General features: G+C 52.8%; 1 protein-coding gene across 1 annotated transcript in view; it reads right to left on the minus strand.

The window, feature by feature from the left end:
* Window positions 1–17,069, minus strand: part of LOC131828857 (cadherin-23-like) — a 269,926-nt gene that overhangs the window by 53,718 nt on the left and 199,139 nt on the right. The window contains exons 10-11 of the mRNA XM_059169997.1: window positions 5,956–6,068; window positions 4,722–4,910 (exon numbers count right to left, since the gene is read on the minus strand). Coding sequence (XP_059025980.1) covers window positions 4,722–4,910; window positions 5,956–6,068 — 302 coding nt within the window. The remainder of the gene's footprint in view (window positions 1–4,721; window positions 4,911–5,955; window positions 6,069–17,069) is intronic.

The raw sequence follows: 17,069 nt of genomic DNA on the forward strand, positions 1-17,069 counted from the left end.
GGCCAAGGGGGTTGGTGATGGTTTCCCTTCTTTCCTGGGCTTCTGTGAGTTTTCTGTAGCAGAGGAAAGGAGAAGAAATTACTCAGCAGGACTTGACAATGAAGATGGAGTCCTTGGGAGATAGAAAGGGCTTCTTTCAAGTACCATTGCTGTCTTGAATCTCCTGCAGAGGCTGAGATTCGGCAAGAAATGGGGCAGAATCTTCCATCTGGAGGGGAGGGGATGCCAGCGTTGACTAGTCTTAGTGAATTAGATTAGCAACCTTCTTGGGAATGAGGGCCACAAAGTGCTAACTGAGAGGTTAAACTGCTTCCTCTTTCCCTTTCTGTTTTCCATCAGCACCCTCTGCTGCCTCATTGTGGACTTAAGAGGTCACCTTCTAACTCAAACTCAGGGGGGAATTGAGCTTTTAGCCCAGGGGCACTGAGAATGGAGTTTGGACAAAGCCTTGAGCTACCTCATGGTTACTTTTATCATTAAATCACTCTTTAATTCAACCAGCACGCATTTTGCAGTGCCTCCCAAAGGCCAGGCAGAGGGTGAGGCTCTGGGTCACACTGGTGAGCAAAACCAGCCCATGAATTCTTCAGTTTAATTGGGGAGAGAGGTATGATTGAGATTATCACACTGATATCTGCAAAAGCACCTAATGATGAGTGCAAGGGAGAATTGATGAGGGAAACAGAGGCAAAAGAAAAATTATTAAATTTCCTTACCTACGGACAAGCCCTTAAAACAGGTAGAGTGACTCTCCTCTAGGGACTCAACTACCCCAACCTTAACGCTTTGCTAAGGGCAAAGGTTAATCCTAGCCTGACTGACCCCCTACCCCCAACCAGGATCCTATAAGCCTACTCTAACAATTCCTTTGGAAACTTTATCTCTAAACTTCCAAGATAGTGTCGACAATCATTCCCAAGCATATGGCCCAGTGATACACATCAAAAGGGTCTCACAAAAAGGTTTTATTACTAGTAATGAATAACCTTTTCCCCAGACAATAGCTAGCCCCTCAACGTCCTAGAAACCTTGCTTCCAAAATTCCTTAGATACTTATATCATCTCTAATCCCCTCCCCAACTTACGCGTCTATAATAGACCACTCCTCACATCCCGGGGAAGCAGTTCTTCTTGCCCACGGGTCCTGTCCCCGTGCATTAATAAACTACCATTTTGCATCAAAGATGTCTCAAGAATTCTTTCTTGGTCATGGGCTCCGGACCTCCCCCATGTTCTAGAACTTCATCAGAATCACATGCTCTCTAGATGACGACGAAGTGATTTTACCTTTCCTCAGGCTCCTTTCCCTCCGCCAAGTCTGCTTAATGAATGCATTTGTCCACGACATCTAGCAAATCCAGCCACCTTTACCCCAGATACAAATCCCAACCCATGTATCCTCCCCTCAGAAAGAGAACTGGAAGAAAAAACAAATTTTTAAAATTTCCTTTTACTAAAGATGCCTGATTTCTCTTTGAGGTTCCTTGATTTTTCCCAGATTCTGGATGTTGGCAACAGGGCTGAACTACTCCATGCCGGGAACCTGGGGCCTGACCCTTAGCATCCAAGACTGGGCCTTGGGGGCATTTATCCCAGCCACATCTGGATGATCCCTCCGGAATTCTGGAGAGTAAAGATGGGAGACATAAACAAAACAAAACAAAACTCCCAGGGCAATTTAGAAAGCAATTTATTCCTCCCTGTTTTTCAGGAATTGCCCCAGGACCACGCTGGGATGGTTTGGTGGCAGTTCTATGGGGAGCCTGGACTGTGACTCAGAGGACCTTAAGGTGGGGAGTCTGAGCTTCTGGGCTGTCTTTCTTCATCAGTCATTCTCTCTCTGCACCTCACTGTGCCCCGGAGAAGTGGGGCCGCCCAGGGGGGAGGGCAGCTCTTTACTATCAGAGTCACTGGCCAACTCCCTGGGGCAAGTGGCGACAGGATCCCTGGTAGCGTGGGCACCCCATCCATAAAGGGCATGCTGAGGTCTGTGTCTGGGTGGGGAGCGGCCACTAGAGGCAGGCTGGACCCAGACACCCCTCAGTATCCCTGCAGATGCTCAGACAGGACTTCCAGCAAAGCAGGACTGAGCTAAACCCCAAAGCGGTCAGGGTGACCCTGAATGCCCCAACCAGTGGTGGTGAGAAGCCCTGGGGTTGCTGGCCCCGCTGGCGGGGATGCCCCCTGGACCATCTGGCTAATATCTCGGGGGTGTGCCAGGTATTGTGCTCAGTTCTCCAGAATAAAGGTCTGATGTCCTTCTCTATCCCTTGTCGGCCAGCCAAATATGTAGCTGCCTCCCCGTCTCCCCCAGCCTCCTGGCAATGAGGTAGGGCCACGTCCCTAGTTCTGGGCAGCTCTGGGCAGCTCAGGATGAAGCCTAGAAGGGCCGGTGCTTGCCCCCCTAGCTGTCCCCTCCCTCCTGCCGTGACCAATGTGACTGTAGAGCTGTACCCGAGAGACTACAGAGTGGGGTCTCCCTGCCCACCTGTGCTGGATGAGAAGTAATAAATCTCTGAGAGAGAAAGAAACCTCTGTCTCAGGGTTAATTTGTGACTGCAATAGAAACGGGTACATTTTCACACAGATGAGAGAGATGACGCTTAGAGAGGGTCAACGACTCACGGAAGGTCGCAGAGCTAGTGAATTACAAGACTGGATTGAATATAGGCCCCGGCAGATTCCGGAGCTTGGGCCATGAACCACTACACAAGCTGCCTCCCCTCCGGTGTGCCTCCAAAATCGAGCCCCAGTTCTTTGGTTTGGCATTCAAGGCTCAAGGTCTGCGTCCCAGCCCGCCCTCGCAGGAGCCCTCTACATAAACCCTGCATCAATCACACGGTACGGCCTGCTCCTCCTCTTCCTTGCAGGTTCCTCTCTCTGGGCCTCTCAGTGGGCCACTGCCCGGCCCTCCAGCTCTCCTGGCTGCCTGTCACCGTCCAATTGGTGTCCCCTTTCACCGTAGAGCTTTTGCTGATCCTCTATCCCCCACATCCCCCCTTCTCAGCTGAGGTCTGGAGCCCTCTCTGCCCACTGTCACTGGCCCGCACGCGAGGACCAGTGTCTCTGTTCCCTTGGACATTCGTCATAGCCTGAAACCAGAGATGGCACTTTGCCCCGAGGCTCTCACTCACACAGCATTGTCTAAAGAGGGGGTGCAGCGCTCCATGGAGATAAAAGATGACCCACCGGGGTATGAGAAAGTACTGGAGTTTATTTTTATACCTGTTGATCGCCACCTGTTAAACTTGCTGTATTTCTGCAGGTTTTAAAAAAAAGTATCTACTGTACTTGTGTAGGACACCCTTGGTCCCATGGTCTCCACTCCCACAATAGATCAAATCCAGCTCCTTGTAAACAGTAGGTGCTTAGTATATACTCAAGTTATCTCAGATAGGCAGGGATGGAATAACTAGCAGGAGGTGGGGGCACGTGGCTGGCGCACGGGCGCGGGCGCACGCATGCACACACACACACACAGTGGGACTGACCTGTCCTCACGGACCTGCGTCCCTGTGGGGGTAGGGGCTGGCTGGGGTGGACCTGGACGGTGGGCCGTTAAGAGAAGCTGACAGGAGACGGCTGACTGGGAGGAAGGGCTCCCTGGCAGGTGTGCTGGCAGTTCGCTGAGCAAGCAGCCGGAGTAGAGAGGGGCAGGAGGAGCAAGCGGGAAACCAGACCTGGAGCAAGGCCAGTGTGGGAGTCCTGCACTGTGAGGAGTAATTGCCGAGAAGCCCCTCAGGCTGGAAAACCTAATGGAATTCCTGAGCAGAGTGGGGCCCCCAAACCGCAGTAATAAATAGAAGTGCTATTAAGGATCCTGGCTGCTGACAGGCAGGGGAGAGAGAGCGGGCACGGGAGGGGCGGGCAGGGAGGAAGGCTGAGAGGGTCTCCCTGGCCGCAGGGAACCCATCCCATCCAGGCCTGGTGGGGGCACCTTCTGGAGCTCTCCCTCACTTGTGGCCCATGTCCCTTTCTCTTCTTTTTTTTTTTTTTTTTAAGATTTTGTTTATTTATCTGACAGACAGAGATCACAAGTAGGCAGAGAGACAGGCAGAGAGAGAGGAGGAAGCAGGTTCCCCGATGAGCAGAGAGGCCCACGCGGGGCTTGATCCCTGGACTCTGGGATCACGACCTGAGCCTAAAGCAGAGGCTTTAACCCACTGAGCCACCCAAGTGCCCCTATGTCCCTTCCTCTTAAGACTGGCCTCAGCTAGGCAGGACCCTGTAGGGGGCTGCAGGCGTCTCGGACCCCCAGAGTCTCCTAGTGGCCAGGGATCCCCTTGAAAGTACTTACACAACTTACATGGAAAAGGAAGAGTCATTAACTACACCAAAAGGAGAGAGAAGACTTTTTTCCAAGGTTCTATTTATACCACAACCCCCAACTTTTAAAATATCTATTTTTTTGTCTGTGTTTTATAATGTACATACTAGACCAATAGGCCGAGTATATATTTCTAAATAAATTCCTAAATAAATCACTAAATGAAGAACTACCCACCAGAAGTGTGTGCTCCAAGAGCTTTTGCAGGGGTGGAGGGGTAGGCTGGGGATTAGGGACTGCTGATTTTTGCAGGAGAGGAGAGGAGGGGCAGCAAGGTTTGTTTCTATTTTATAGATGCGGACTTGGAAGTCTAGCGATAACTTGCATCTTTCCCAGGGTTGGACGGCCCAGGAAGGGTGGGGGCCTAGACAGGCCACGTGTTCCTGCTACTCACCTCATCCTTGTCCACCACCTGGATGAAGAGGGGTAGGGCAAAGCCCACCTGGGCCAGCTCAGGGATGGCCACGCTGTATTCGGAGCTGTTGAACTCGGGGGCATTGTCATTGATGTCAATAACCAGGATGTTGAAGGTTGTGGTGACTGTGGCATCAGATGGGGTGCGGTCGTCATTCAGCTCTGTGCCCTGCGGGAATAGGACAGACACCCCAGAAATGAAGGCAGCCCTCATCACAATATCATCATTTACCAAGGATTTCTCAAGGCTAGCTCCTGTGCTTCGTGTGAATGACCCCAACCCCTCACCACCATCCCGGAAAGAAGATTCTATCGTTAGTGTTCCCATTTTACCTTTGAGGAAACTGAGGCTCAGAGAGGTTAAGTAACTTGCGTAAGGGCACACAGTCAGAGTAGGTGTCAACTTTAGGCGGTAGGATTCCAGAACCCAGGGGACAAGGTGGCATGGTGATGCTAAGACAGATTTGGGGGTTCGTCAAGGGGCAAAGCGGGACTTCAGTTTGGCAGATGATAAAACTGAGGTCAGGAATTTTTAGGCTAACAGGTAATCAAGACTACATTTGGCATCTGCTATGGCCTAAACACTCTGCTAGGTGCCATGAGGGTCTGAGTCGGACTCAGGGAAACATGGGTCAGACTCAAATCCTTGGGTGCCCGGTCTCTGCACCAGAGCCCCCCTGGCCCCGGATACCCATTCCCAGTTCCCACTCAAACTTATGAACCCAAATCTCTGGGTGGGAAGCCCAGGACTAGCTATCTTTTCCCAGTTCCCCAGGAGATGAGGATTCACAGCAAGTCTGGGAGCGCATCTTCACATTTTATATAAAGATGGAAGAACTTGGGGGTCCCGCGGTGAGCTGGAGGTGGCCCTGGGGCCAGGGCACAGTTCTCTCCCACTGGAACCGTGCGCCACCATAGGAAGTAAGCCGACAGGAGGGGAGGCAGAGAGGGGCCCCTGGCTTGGTGGAGGCAGGGTGAGGAAGAGGCGGTGTTAGTTCCCCTCCCCTCGCTGGCCCACGCGTGCACACTGGGTGTCGACAGAGGAGCTAGGTGGCCATGGAGGGCTCATCAACCTGTTACTGCTGCAGCCTTTCCAAGGTCAAGGAGAGCAATCAAGGGTCAGGCTGGGCTCCTCCATTCTCAGGATGGAAGGACTTAATTCCCCAAGCACCTCTCCTCAGGCCTTGTGCCCTCCCGCGCCACATAGTTCTCACCTTCACGGTCAGGATGAAGCCGTGGCTGTACAGGGGGTTCTCTCGATCCAGAAGGCCATTCAAGGTCAGTGCTCCGCTGATGTAGTCCAGGGCAAAGATGCTGTTGGTGTTCCCTAGAAGAGAGCAACATTCCAGGTATGCCTGGGGCCCAGGGCAGGTGGGCACGGGCTGTAGTCAGGGCTCTTCTCTTTGTGTTAAGGATGAATCAGTAACTTAATATGGGTGCTGGCCCAAGGAGTAGTGGGAAGTGTTCTGGAAGACGCAGCCCAGACAGCAGATTGCACTAATTCACAGAGTGAGGACGTTTTGCTCTTTGGTCTTCTTCCTTCTCTTGGAAGAAGTCTTGGTTTGGTGCTAGCATGCCTACGTGCCTCACTAACACTTCCTTGTTTTCCTTTGTAACAGAGAGCAGGCTTCAGGCACGGAGGCTTCCAGGGGCAGTGGTACTCAGCTAGGACTCAGTAACTGCTACAGTCTGAATGTTTGCTTCCACACAGAATTCATATGGTAATATCCAAAGCCATACAATAGTATTAATAAGTGGGACCTTTGGTGGGGGAGTGAGGTGGGGCTCGGTCACAGAGGTGGAAGCTTCATTGATGGAATTAGTATCTTACATAAAGACCCCAAGTGATCCCATGCCCCTTCGGCCATGAGAGGACATAGTGAGGGATCACCATCTACGAACCAGGAAGAGGGCCCTTACTGACTATGCTGACACTTGTGATCTTGAAGTTCTCACCCTTCAGAATTGTAAGAAATAAATTTCTGTTTAGAAGTGACACAGTCCCTGATGTTCTGTTATAGTAGCCCAAATGGACTAAAACAGAAACCTAGTTTGGTTTCCTTTGTGCTTATTTTTATGGTCATTTTCTATTCTATTCTATTCTAATTTTTTAAAAAAAGATTTTACTTATTTATTTGACAGACAGAGATTACCAGTAGGCAGAGAGAGAGGGGGAAGCAGGCTTCCCGCTGAGCAGAGAGCTTGATGTGGGGCTCGATCCCAGGACCCTGAGATCATGACCTGAACCAAAGGCAGAGACCCAACCCACTGAGCCACCCAGGACCCCCTCTTTTCTAATTTTCTATCTAGCCATTATACAAGTTCCTTTTACAACACATATAAGTTAAAGACCTAATTCAACCTTAAGGATGAGCATTTAAGTGCCTATTAAAACCTGAAGTATATATTTAAAGTACTGGCAAAAATCCCACACAAGCAACACCAGCTTAGATGGAGGTCTCTGTCCCCATCCATGTCCCACCCCCAATCTCCCCTACCAACTTTATGCTGCTTCTGCCTACGGGGGTCCCATGTCCCCATGGCAGCTTCCCCAGCTTCCCTAAATCACCATGTTCATTCCTGCCTCTTCTTCTCTCTGTGTCCACCTTCCTCTCTTGGCCTCCCTTCCCATCCTCCCCCAGACAGCCATCCTTCCTCCTTCCCCTCCTCCAGGAAGGCGGCCTGACTTCTCTGGCTGACCCTCCATGCTCACAGGGATTAGTCACTGTTCTATGTGCTCTCCCATTGCTCCCTGTGTGTTCACATGAACTTCCTGGCCAGCCCGAAGTTCGGGGGCCTTTTCTAACTGTCCCTCAAGGAAACTGGCCTTTGCTGGGCAACCACTGGCCAGCAATTTCCTGAAGGATTGCTATTCCCAGTGCACCTGGGTCCCCGTGCTCATCCTTGTGCCCTTCCCACCAGGCTGGGAATTCATCCGGATGAATCCTAATTCCACTCTTCTCTCCAATAGGAGAGGCTGGCTCATTCACATACTCACACACTGCCATTCATTCACAGGACCCTCAATCTCCAGGGCAGCCATCCTCTGGGCAGGCCCCGTGCATGGTGCGGTGGGGGATGTGGGTGTCGGTCTATCAGGAATCCTGGTAGGGGGGCTTCGATGTGCATGAGAATCATCATCTCTCAGTTCACAGCAGGGAGAGACTGTTCAACACGTGGGAAGGCTCAAAGAAGGAAAGCTTCTCAGAGGAGGCGGTATTAATTCCCTAGACCACAGTGTAGAGGCTGTGTGACTTGGGGCAACTCGCCTAACCCCTCTGGGTCTTGGTCTCCCCATTTATAAAATGGGGATAATAATGGCTCTATCTCATAAGGTCATGAGAATTAAATGAATGTGAAATATGTATCTGTATATACACACATGCATACACGCATAGGGTCGGATCATTTCCTGGCACAAAGTAAATGCTCACTAAGTATTGCCTGAGCTGGGTCCTGGATGATGGGCAGAATTGGGGAAGGAGCAGATGGACACTGATTCCACAGGTAGGAAGTGATTGATAACCTGGCACACAGGAGGGAGCTACTCTACCTTCCTGCAAGCCCTGGGCCCCGGCTCTAAAGGGATCTGTGCACTGTTAGGGGCTCGAACCATCTCTTGGATCAATGAAGGAAAGCGCAGGGCAGAGACAATTCCGTCTTCTAACTTTAGACTTTGGGATACAAGCTGTTCTAGGCTAATTGTCTGCTGGCCAGCAAGGCATCAGCCTCTACCCAGTCGGTAGCTAGAGGCTGCCCTCCCCTGTCCTTCTAGCCCACTGCAGGGGTGGGGCGAGGCAGGGGAGAGACAGCTGATGCCTGCAGAGCTTGTTCGGGTCTCACGTCACTCTTGGACGGTGGGCTTTGGGGACTGGGATGTGGGGGTTGCTGGCCAGGGAGTGGACACCACTCTAGCCTCCCCCTTGCCCGAAGTTTCCTTCCATGGCCGTAGAGAGACCTGGATTCCTTCCTGCTGAGTGGGTGGAGTGGGGAAGACAGGGCTGCAAGGAGGCACAGATGTGCATGAAGGTAAGGGGGTGACTTTTTCTTCAGCCAGGAATTCAGCTGCTGGCGAAGCGGGAGGATGGAGGCTTTCATCTGTGTCTCGTTAGCTAATCCATCCAACGATGACTGAGCTCCTATGATAAGCCAGAGACACATTCTGGCAGGGGTGCGGCCCTCAACCGGATATTCACATTACAGGGTGATCAGTGTTGAGGTGGGGTGAAGCATGGACATTGCACGGTCCTTTGGGGTCTGGGTCCTCTGAGCCCCTAAATGCTGAGCTGAAGGGCTGCCCTGAGGCAACCTCTCCGAGCCTCCTGCCACCCATCACTCCCCACACCAGTGTGGGCCCCACCTCCCCAGCCCCCAGGGCTAGCATCCCATCATTCTGAATTTCCATATAAATTTATTCTTCCCAATAAAGGAAACTATCAAATGTTTAACTAAATGTGATTCAATTTTTATCTTTGCAAGATTTTTCTTATAAATCATTCACAAACCAGAAGCCCCTTATTGAATGATGTGCTTTGGGTTTTGGCTTGAAAAATGGGGTTATCAACCCTGGCACACTCAGCTGGGCCCCCCCATTCAGGGCCTTTGCTCTGATGATGGCCTTACTGCCCATCCCCAACCTGAAGTCTGTCTCCAGCACATAATTTACCTTTTCCCCTGACCCAGGCATTTTTATCTGACAAACGTGCAGGCAAATACCCTCCAACTGGTACATATTCAAACTCAGGGACTCTCCTCCAACACGCGTGCGTGTGTACACAGACACACACACCCTTTTCCCCATATCTACCAGAGTGGCGTTCACCTCTCAGCCTCCTGCCAAGTTCGAATCACCAACTCCCAGGACCAACAGCCAGAAAGTCTTGCCCCCCAGGGAGCCGACAGGACCACCTGAGTGAGCCACTGGCTCTGATGGTCTCCTGTCACCATGACAGTAGCAGGACTCCTGGGATGCTGGTTTAGGCACGGGCTGGAGGCGAGCCCTGAGCCCCAAGTAGGGAAGGCCAAGAGCAGGACTCTTTCAAAGATGGATGGACTGATCATTCGTTTGAGTTGGTACTGAGCACCTCCTGGGTGCAAGGTGCTAGAGAATCAGTATAGAAAAGCAGGCAAGGTTCATGCCTTTGGACTCACGGGGAAGATTGACATCAGGGATACGATCACGCTATTGAACACGTAAGTAGTACTTGCTGAGTTAAGTCCCCCGAAAGAAAGCCATATGGCCTCGAGAGGTGGGTAAGATTATGCCCTCGGGAGGGCGACTGTTCCGGGTCAAGTAGCTCTGCTTGACTTTGGCTAGGCAAGCTTGGTCAGGTTACTTAATGTATCTGGAGGATCTCAATTTTCTAGCCTGTATATTGGGGTAATGATAGTCCCCACCACAGAGCGTCATGGTGTGGATGGAAGGAGCGAATACAGCACCTGGCTCACAGGGAGGTCTCCACACAGGTCGGCCACCTGTGCTGCACCGAGATCATACCACCGTGGACCGCTGGCTCCACGCCCACCCCCACGCCACGAGCCAGTGACTGAGCCAACCCTGTCCTCTTGCCAGGAGGGTCTCACAACCAAAACCCATGTGTACGAGTTGGCAGCCCCAAGGCCAAGGCTGACGACCACGGGGCATCTCACCAGGGCTGCAGCCTCGGGGTGGGTCACCATTTCCCTGCCCCTCTCTCTTAGCTCCCTTCTCACCATCCTCCCTTCCCCAGGGGGCTGCGGGCTTGGCAGCCATACAGACAAGCTTCTCCGCTACCCTGGAAGCCGATACCACCCTGTCAGCCCTCTGTTCTCCCAGACATTCTTTATCCGAGTCCCGAGGGGACTGGGGGGCCAGGGGAGGCTTATCCGGGACGCCTTTCACCTGTTCAGCCCCCATTGCTGAGCCGAAGGGCAGCTGCTTTCCCTGGGTCGACAGGTGCCGTCCTAGGTGCATATGGATACACCTGGTAGGGGAGGGGTTCTTCGGTGGAGCGGGACTGCACCTCGATGCCCTAAGGCTCTTGGGAACAGGTGACTTAGAGCATTCACAAAAGGGAAGAAGCGGGTCCTTACCACCCTGCTGGGTCTCTCGGGGTCAGCCACCTCTTCTGGGAGCTCTGGGCACCCAGACCTCTTCAGATTCCCAAAAGAAAGCCTGGGGGGGATGTGAATCAAGTCTGCAAAAGCATGAAAGGCTGCCAAGGGGGTGTCCCAGCCTACTTTCCCTTATTTATTAAAAACAGCGGGGGCGCCTGGGTGGCTCAGTGGGTTAAAGCCTCTGCCTTCAGCTCGGGTCATGATCCCAGGGTCCTGGGATCGAGCCCCGCATCAGGCTCTCTGCTTGGCGGAGAGCCTGCTTCCTCCTCCCTCTCTCTCTCTCTCTCTGCCTGCCCCTCTGCCTACTTGTGATCTCTTTGTCAAATAAATAAATAAAATCTTTAAAAAAACAAAAACAGCAACAACAAAAAAAACAGCGGCTAGTACTCATCAACAAGATCCGTGTGTCAGGCACTGAGTGAAGCCATTTGTGTACCCATATTACCTACTCTTCACAATAACCTTAGCCCGTGTCCCACACAAGGAAGCAGGTTCAGAGACGTCAAATAACTTGTCCAAGGTCCCATGGCTACCCAGAGGCTGGCTTACATCTCTTTTTTGTCCTACGGGCATTGGCCCTGCCCGTGCTTTGCACCCACTCTGCACTTGGCCCCATGCTAAGGGACAAGCAGATGGGGAGACACAAGAGATCGTTACCCTTCATAGAAAGGAGTGGCAGCAAAGTGACTTTTTTCTCAGGAGGGAGTCCTGGGTAAAAACGTGGTACATTCTGGGAAGTTCTAGATCAATTCTTCCTTGGCAGATTTAGACAGCAGCAGAATGTCCAGGTGGCGATGTCCTCCAGGTGGTGGCGAGGTGGCGAGGAGGGCCCACGGTGGGGACTAGTGGGAAGGCGGACCCACGGGCAGGAGCTCTTAGCAACCCACGTGTTGACACACGGAGGGTCTGGCCAGACTAACTTTAGGGCAGACCTATGTCTCTAGTGAGAATGAGCACGAGAATTCAGGGAGACAGGCAGTAGTCTGAGACGCAGGGGGACACTATATAGTGCCAGGTGCCTGGAGGCAGGGGAGGAGGAAGTTCCGAAAAAGAGTGGCCAGTAGGGTCAAGCAGCGCTGAGAAAGAGGGGCCCAGGAGAAGGAAGATCCAGCAGAGGCCAGTGGTCGGATCTTCAGATGCCCCCAGAGGTCAGACTGTGAGACACCGCGGGCAGGAGGGGCACAGATGTGGGGACACAGAGCAGGTGCAGACCGTGGGGAGTAACACACCAGGAGAGAGGTAGAGTGGCAGCTAGAGGGCGCAGCAGAGTCAAGCAAAGGGGTCTGCGTTTTACAGATGGTCAAAGGCAGAAGGGAAGGTGGGTAGAGGGAGTGATGAGAGGGCAGAAGGTCAGACTTGGGTGGGGGCAGGAGGCACAGCTCTTTCTTTGGGTTGTAGGGAGCTTGCCCTCCCACCTCCTTATTCTGCCGAGGCTGACGGCCTCTCCCCTTCCTGAGGCACTCCTCCTCCTAGCTCCTGCCAAATCCCATCACTCCCACAATCTTGTCCCCTTGTTATCTCCCTGGCAGCAACTTGACCCATGGCGAGCCAGGTCTGGGAGGAAAGCAGTTAGCCGGCCGCTGATGGTGCGTGTGGGAACACAGGCATGACTTTCAATTGCTTTGTCTGCTCTGCTGGGCTAACAGCAGCCCGGCCTGCTGCCCTCCTAGTTAAAGGAAAACCAAAGACTTCCACCCTGTTTTTTTCTGTTCTTAAATCCACCTCCAGTGTCAACAGGCCTCAGGAAGCCAGTCCTGGCGGCCGTGGCATCTCGGACTCCTCCAAGCCCCCGCGCTGGGCTGCACTGTGGGGTGTCCCTGGTTCTCAGAGTAAGATCCAGGGTGGCCTGGAGGATCGGGCCAGGGTCTCACACTTCTGTCCCCCAGGGACAGGACACTGACTCAGAAGGATGCCTGAGCAGCAATGAGGGTCAAGGGGCACACACTCGGCGGGGGACGGGGTGTGGGGGTGGGGAAGTGCTCTTGGCTGGTCCTGCCCTGGGGCCAGGGAGGGCAGAAAAGAAGGAAAAGGCCGTTTATGAGGAGCTTATGATCTTGTTGGACTTCTGGGCCCAAACATCCATCGGCTCCAATGCCAGGCCCTAAATGGACGAAAGGAGCTGCGGGGAGATTATCTGGGGGATGCCAACCCCTCACCTGGCCTCTGATTTGCTCACCCCGCCCTCTTCAGGCCTGAGATCACAGGTCCTTCCCAGGGAAGAGAGCAGAACTGGGCTTTGCACCCCCTTCTCTTCAGGGGTCTCTGGGACATCAACAACCAAGTGAAGCCTGCTTACCGTGCATAAACTGGCAGGATGAGAGAAGACCTAGGGGCAGGCCACAGACCTGCCACTTCCCAGCTGTGAGACCCCCTGTAAACTGTGAATTCCTTTGAGCTGAATTCCTCATCCATAATGTATAGATGACAGCTCCCACCTCACCGGGCTGGGTGAGCACCAGGCGTGATCCCGTCAACAGAGCACCTAGCCTGGTGCATAGTAGGTGCACGTTCTTGTTCCTTCTTTCCCTGCGGTGCCTGCTTCCTGAATGGAAGATTCAAACCAGGTTGTCCCTGGCCACCACCCCTCTCATCCAGAAAGAGCTGTGAGTGGGTCTCTCTAGGACAGCCAGCACAATCGGCAGCCAACATGATCGCGTCTGGGACCCTGTGTTTTGCATGCTGATCTTTTTCCATTGTCACACCCCACCCCTAGGAGATAGAGGGTCTCATCCCCATTTTACAGATAAGGTGCCTGAGGCACAGAGCAGTTCAAAATCACTGGCCTCAGTCATCCAGGTAGTGAGGATATGGAGTTAAACTCCATATGGGATATGGAGTTAAACTCAGCTCTCATGAAGCCGAAGAGTTCATGCCCCCTTCCCTGACCCCCATGGCCCTTGGATGTTCCTTTCCTCCCATGCCAGCCATAGCCATGAGACAGCTGTGTGTGTGTGGCTTTGGCTGCCAGGGCCTGTGGGGCAGCCTGGCCTGAGAGCCCACTTCTGTCCCGTCTGACTGTATGGCTGCATGACGAAAACTGGGGGTCAGTCTGGGACATGGGCTTTGGGCAAGATGTCTCATGAATTAAAAATTGTTCCTTAGCTGCCTGCTAACAAAAGGGGCGGGTGTCCTCGGTGGCCCCTGGACTGAACTGTATTTAGCAGCTCTGGGATCAACGTATGGTACCCGGTGGTGTGGGTTACCTCGGCTCTCAACCAGGGGAGGGGACACAGGCTGAGAGCCTGCCACCCCCTCCAAAGGACCCTGGAGGAGGCTGGGGCAGGGGGGGATGATTAGGTCTATCCCCCTCCAAAGCTTCTCCAGAAGCCCCCGGAACCCTCTCCCTGCAGATCTCTGCGGGCTGCCTCATCTGCCTTCAGACCCCTGCTCCAGGTCACCTCCACAGAGGAGCCCTCCGTAACCGCCCACCGGCCCCGCGCAGCCTTCACTCTCCACTCTGTCAGCCTGTTTTACTTCCTTCACTTCTACTTTCTGAGCCTCTTTTCATCCATGTATGGGTCTGCTCATTGTCGGCCTCTCTGCAGCGTAAGCCGTGGGACATTAAGGGTCTGTTTCCCCAAATGACCCGCCGATGCACAGCAGGTGCTCAACTCCTGTGAATGAATGGACAGACAGATTCAGGGAGGCCTGGGGGCCATTCTGAGGCTCATGTCAAAGGCAGGGTGGCACTCCACTGGCATGACTTATAATGTCACACATCCCAGGGACCGTCATGCTCCGGGGCTCTGAGGAGGGATTGGCCTATTAGCCATTCCAGCCAGGGCGACTGTCGGCTCCTGATGCCCCGCCTTGGTGGCACATCTGTCCAGGCTGAGTGCCTCTCGGGTAATTACGGTCGCTGTCGGGGAAAGACCATCCTCGGGTCCCTCAGGAAGGTGCGAGTGGCGGTCTGCTCGCCTTGCAGATGTTTCACAGAACAACGGATTTCATCAAGCTCCCTTAAACCAACAAACGATGACCTCTCCTAATAAGACCGCAAACTGGGCTCGGATTAATTTGCTAATAACTGGCTCCAGTGTGTGACACAATAGCCCGAATTAGGTGGTCATACTGGTTATGTCAGGGTTGCTTAGGGTCACACCGTGACCTTTGTCCACAGTGGGGCCTGGTTCCCCTCACTGCTGGGTGCCCCAGCCAGGCAGCCTCCCGTGCTCTGAGGACACTTCGATGGGAATCTGCAAAACAGCACCAGCCCTTATAGCCGGGATCAGAATCTCCCCCATTTCCTGAAAAACCTTTCCTCTTCAACCCCAGGAGCCCACAGGGGCAGCTGCCACCGTGATGCTGCTTCATAAAGGAAGTTAAGGGACACCTGGCTGGCTCAGTCTGTTAAGTGTCTGCCTTTGGCTCAGGTCATGATCTCGGGTCCTGGGATCGAGCCCCACATCAGGCTTCCTGCTCAATGGGGAGCCTGCTTCCCCCTCTCCCTCTATCTGCTGCTCCCCTGCTTGTGCTCACTCTGCCTCAAATAAATAAATAAAATCTTCAAAAAAGAAAGAAAGAAAGTTAGAAGCAACCTAAGTGTCCAACAATGGGGATTAGTTAAATCAATGATTATAGGAGATTCGGCCAGCGGCCAAAAATACTGTTGCAGAAGAGAAGTTTGTGACTTGGAATGATGGATGTTTAAGACACGTTTGTTTCATATAAAGGAGTCACCAAATAGCATCGTTCCATCAGATGCTTCCTACTGTTGAAGAGTGTATGAGAGGAATGAAATGCTTACAAGATGTTCACCACAATTAACCTTCCCGTGGTGAGACCAAAGCAGGGTTCTTCCATCTCAGTAGTGGTGACCCGGGGTGGGGAATCTGTTATTGGGGGGCTGCCCTCAGCCCTGTGGGCTATGTAGCAGCATTCCTGGGCTCTAGGGTATCAGTGACATCCTGTCCCCCAGGCGTGACTACCAAAATGTCTTCAGATGTTCCAAATGTTCCCGGGGGGCGTGCACGTGTGCAGCAAAACACGCCTGGCTGGGAAACACCGCTCTATATAATCATTTCAACGTTTTCCTTTGAATTACAGGTGTTAAAAAAAAGTAAATGCAAGTTCCTTTAAAAAATGATCCCCAAACATCGAGACAGAGATGATGGTCGTACAACACGGTGAACGTTTTTAACACCGCTGAATTATAGGCTTTAAAATGGTGAATTTGAGGGGCACCTGGGTGGCTCAGTCAGCTAAGCATCCACTTTTGGTTCAGGTCATGATCTCAGGGTCCTGGGATCGAACCCCGCATCGGGCTCCTTGCTCAGTGGGAAGCCTGCTTCTCCCTCTGCCTCTGCCTGCTGCTCCCCTTGCTTGTGCTCATGTGCTCTCTGTCAAATAAATAAAATCTTTTTAAAAATGGTAAATTTTCCCTTATGTACATTTAAGCACATGCAAAAAACTTCCAAGATTTGATGACGTGCATCTGTGTGTTAAGTTGGTGCCAGATGTGCGCTGACTGCTGAATGTATGGGCTTTGAGGAGCAATGCTTCCTCTACCTGCCTTCCGAATGCTCTGACAAGTTGCTTTCGTTAATCTTCCAGAGGGAGGGGCCTCTCTTGCCTTGGCCACTGCTGCATCTGCCATAGTGAGGAAAGAATTTGCTCACAGAGGAGTTTGCAAGGCTCCAGGGAGCCTGAGCAGTGCAAGGTGAAGTACATGGTCCCAGGTGTGTCCAGTCTAGACCAAAAAAATGGGACCTGTGCCCCAAAGTGGCCTGGCCCTGATGAGAGCAGCTCATGGGTGGGGGAGAGGGGGGTTGGTGTGGGAGGGGCTCCTTCGGCTGGGCCTCGGGGGGCAAATTTGTGCAAGCATGGATGGGAGAAGACCTTCCTGTTGGGGGTCTAGCAAGAACAAAAGGGGGAGTCAGCTGGAGGAGCAGCGGTGTTAGGAGCGGCTGATGCCAGGGGATAGAGCCTTGAATGCCAGGTAAGCCTTTTGGACTTCTGTCCTCCAGGAAGTCCCTAGAGGCAGGAAGTCCTGCTAATGATGTCCATGTATTAGGCCAGATTGTAAGCACTTCGCATGTATCTATCCATTATGCTTCAGGGTAACTCCATGGACAAGTTGTCATCATTTTCATCATTCCCATTATTAAGGTCATTCCCATTTTACAGGTGAGAAAACCAAGGCACAGAGAGGCTAGGTGATTTGCTTGAAGTCACGCCGCTGCTAAGTGGTGGAGCCAGTGCTCCAGGCCAGGCTGAGGGGCTCCAGAGCCTG

This window comes from Mustela lutreola, chromosome 4 (assembly GCF_030435805.1).
Source record: "Mustela lutreola isolate mMusLut2 chromosome 4, mMusLut2.pri, whole genome shotgun sequence".
Taxonomy (NCBI): Eukaryota; Metazoa; Chordata; class Mammalia; order Carnivora; family Mustelidae; genus Mustela; species Mustela lutreola.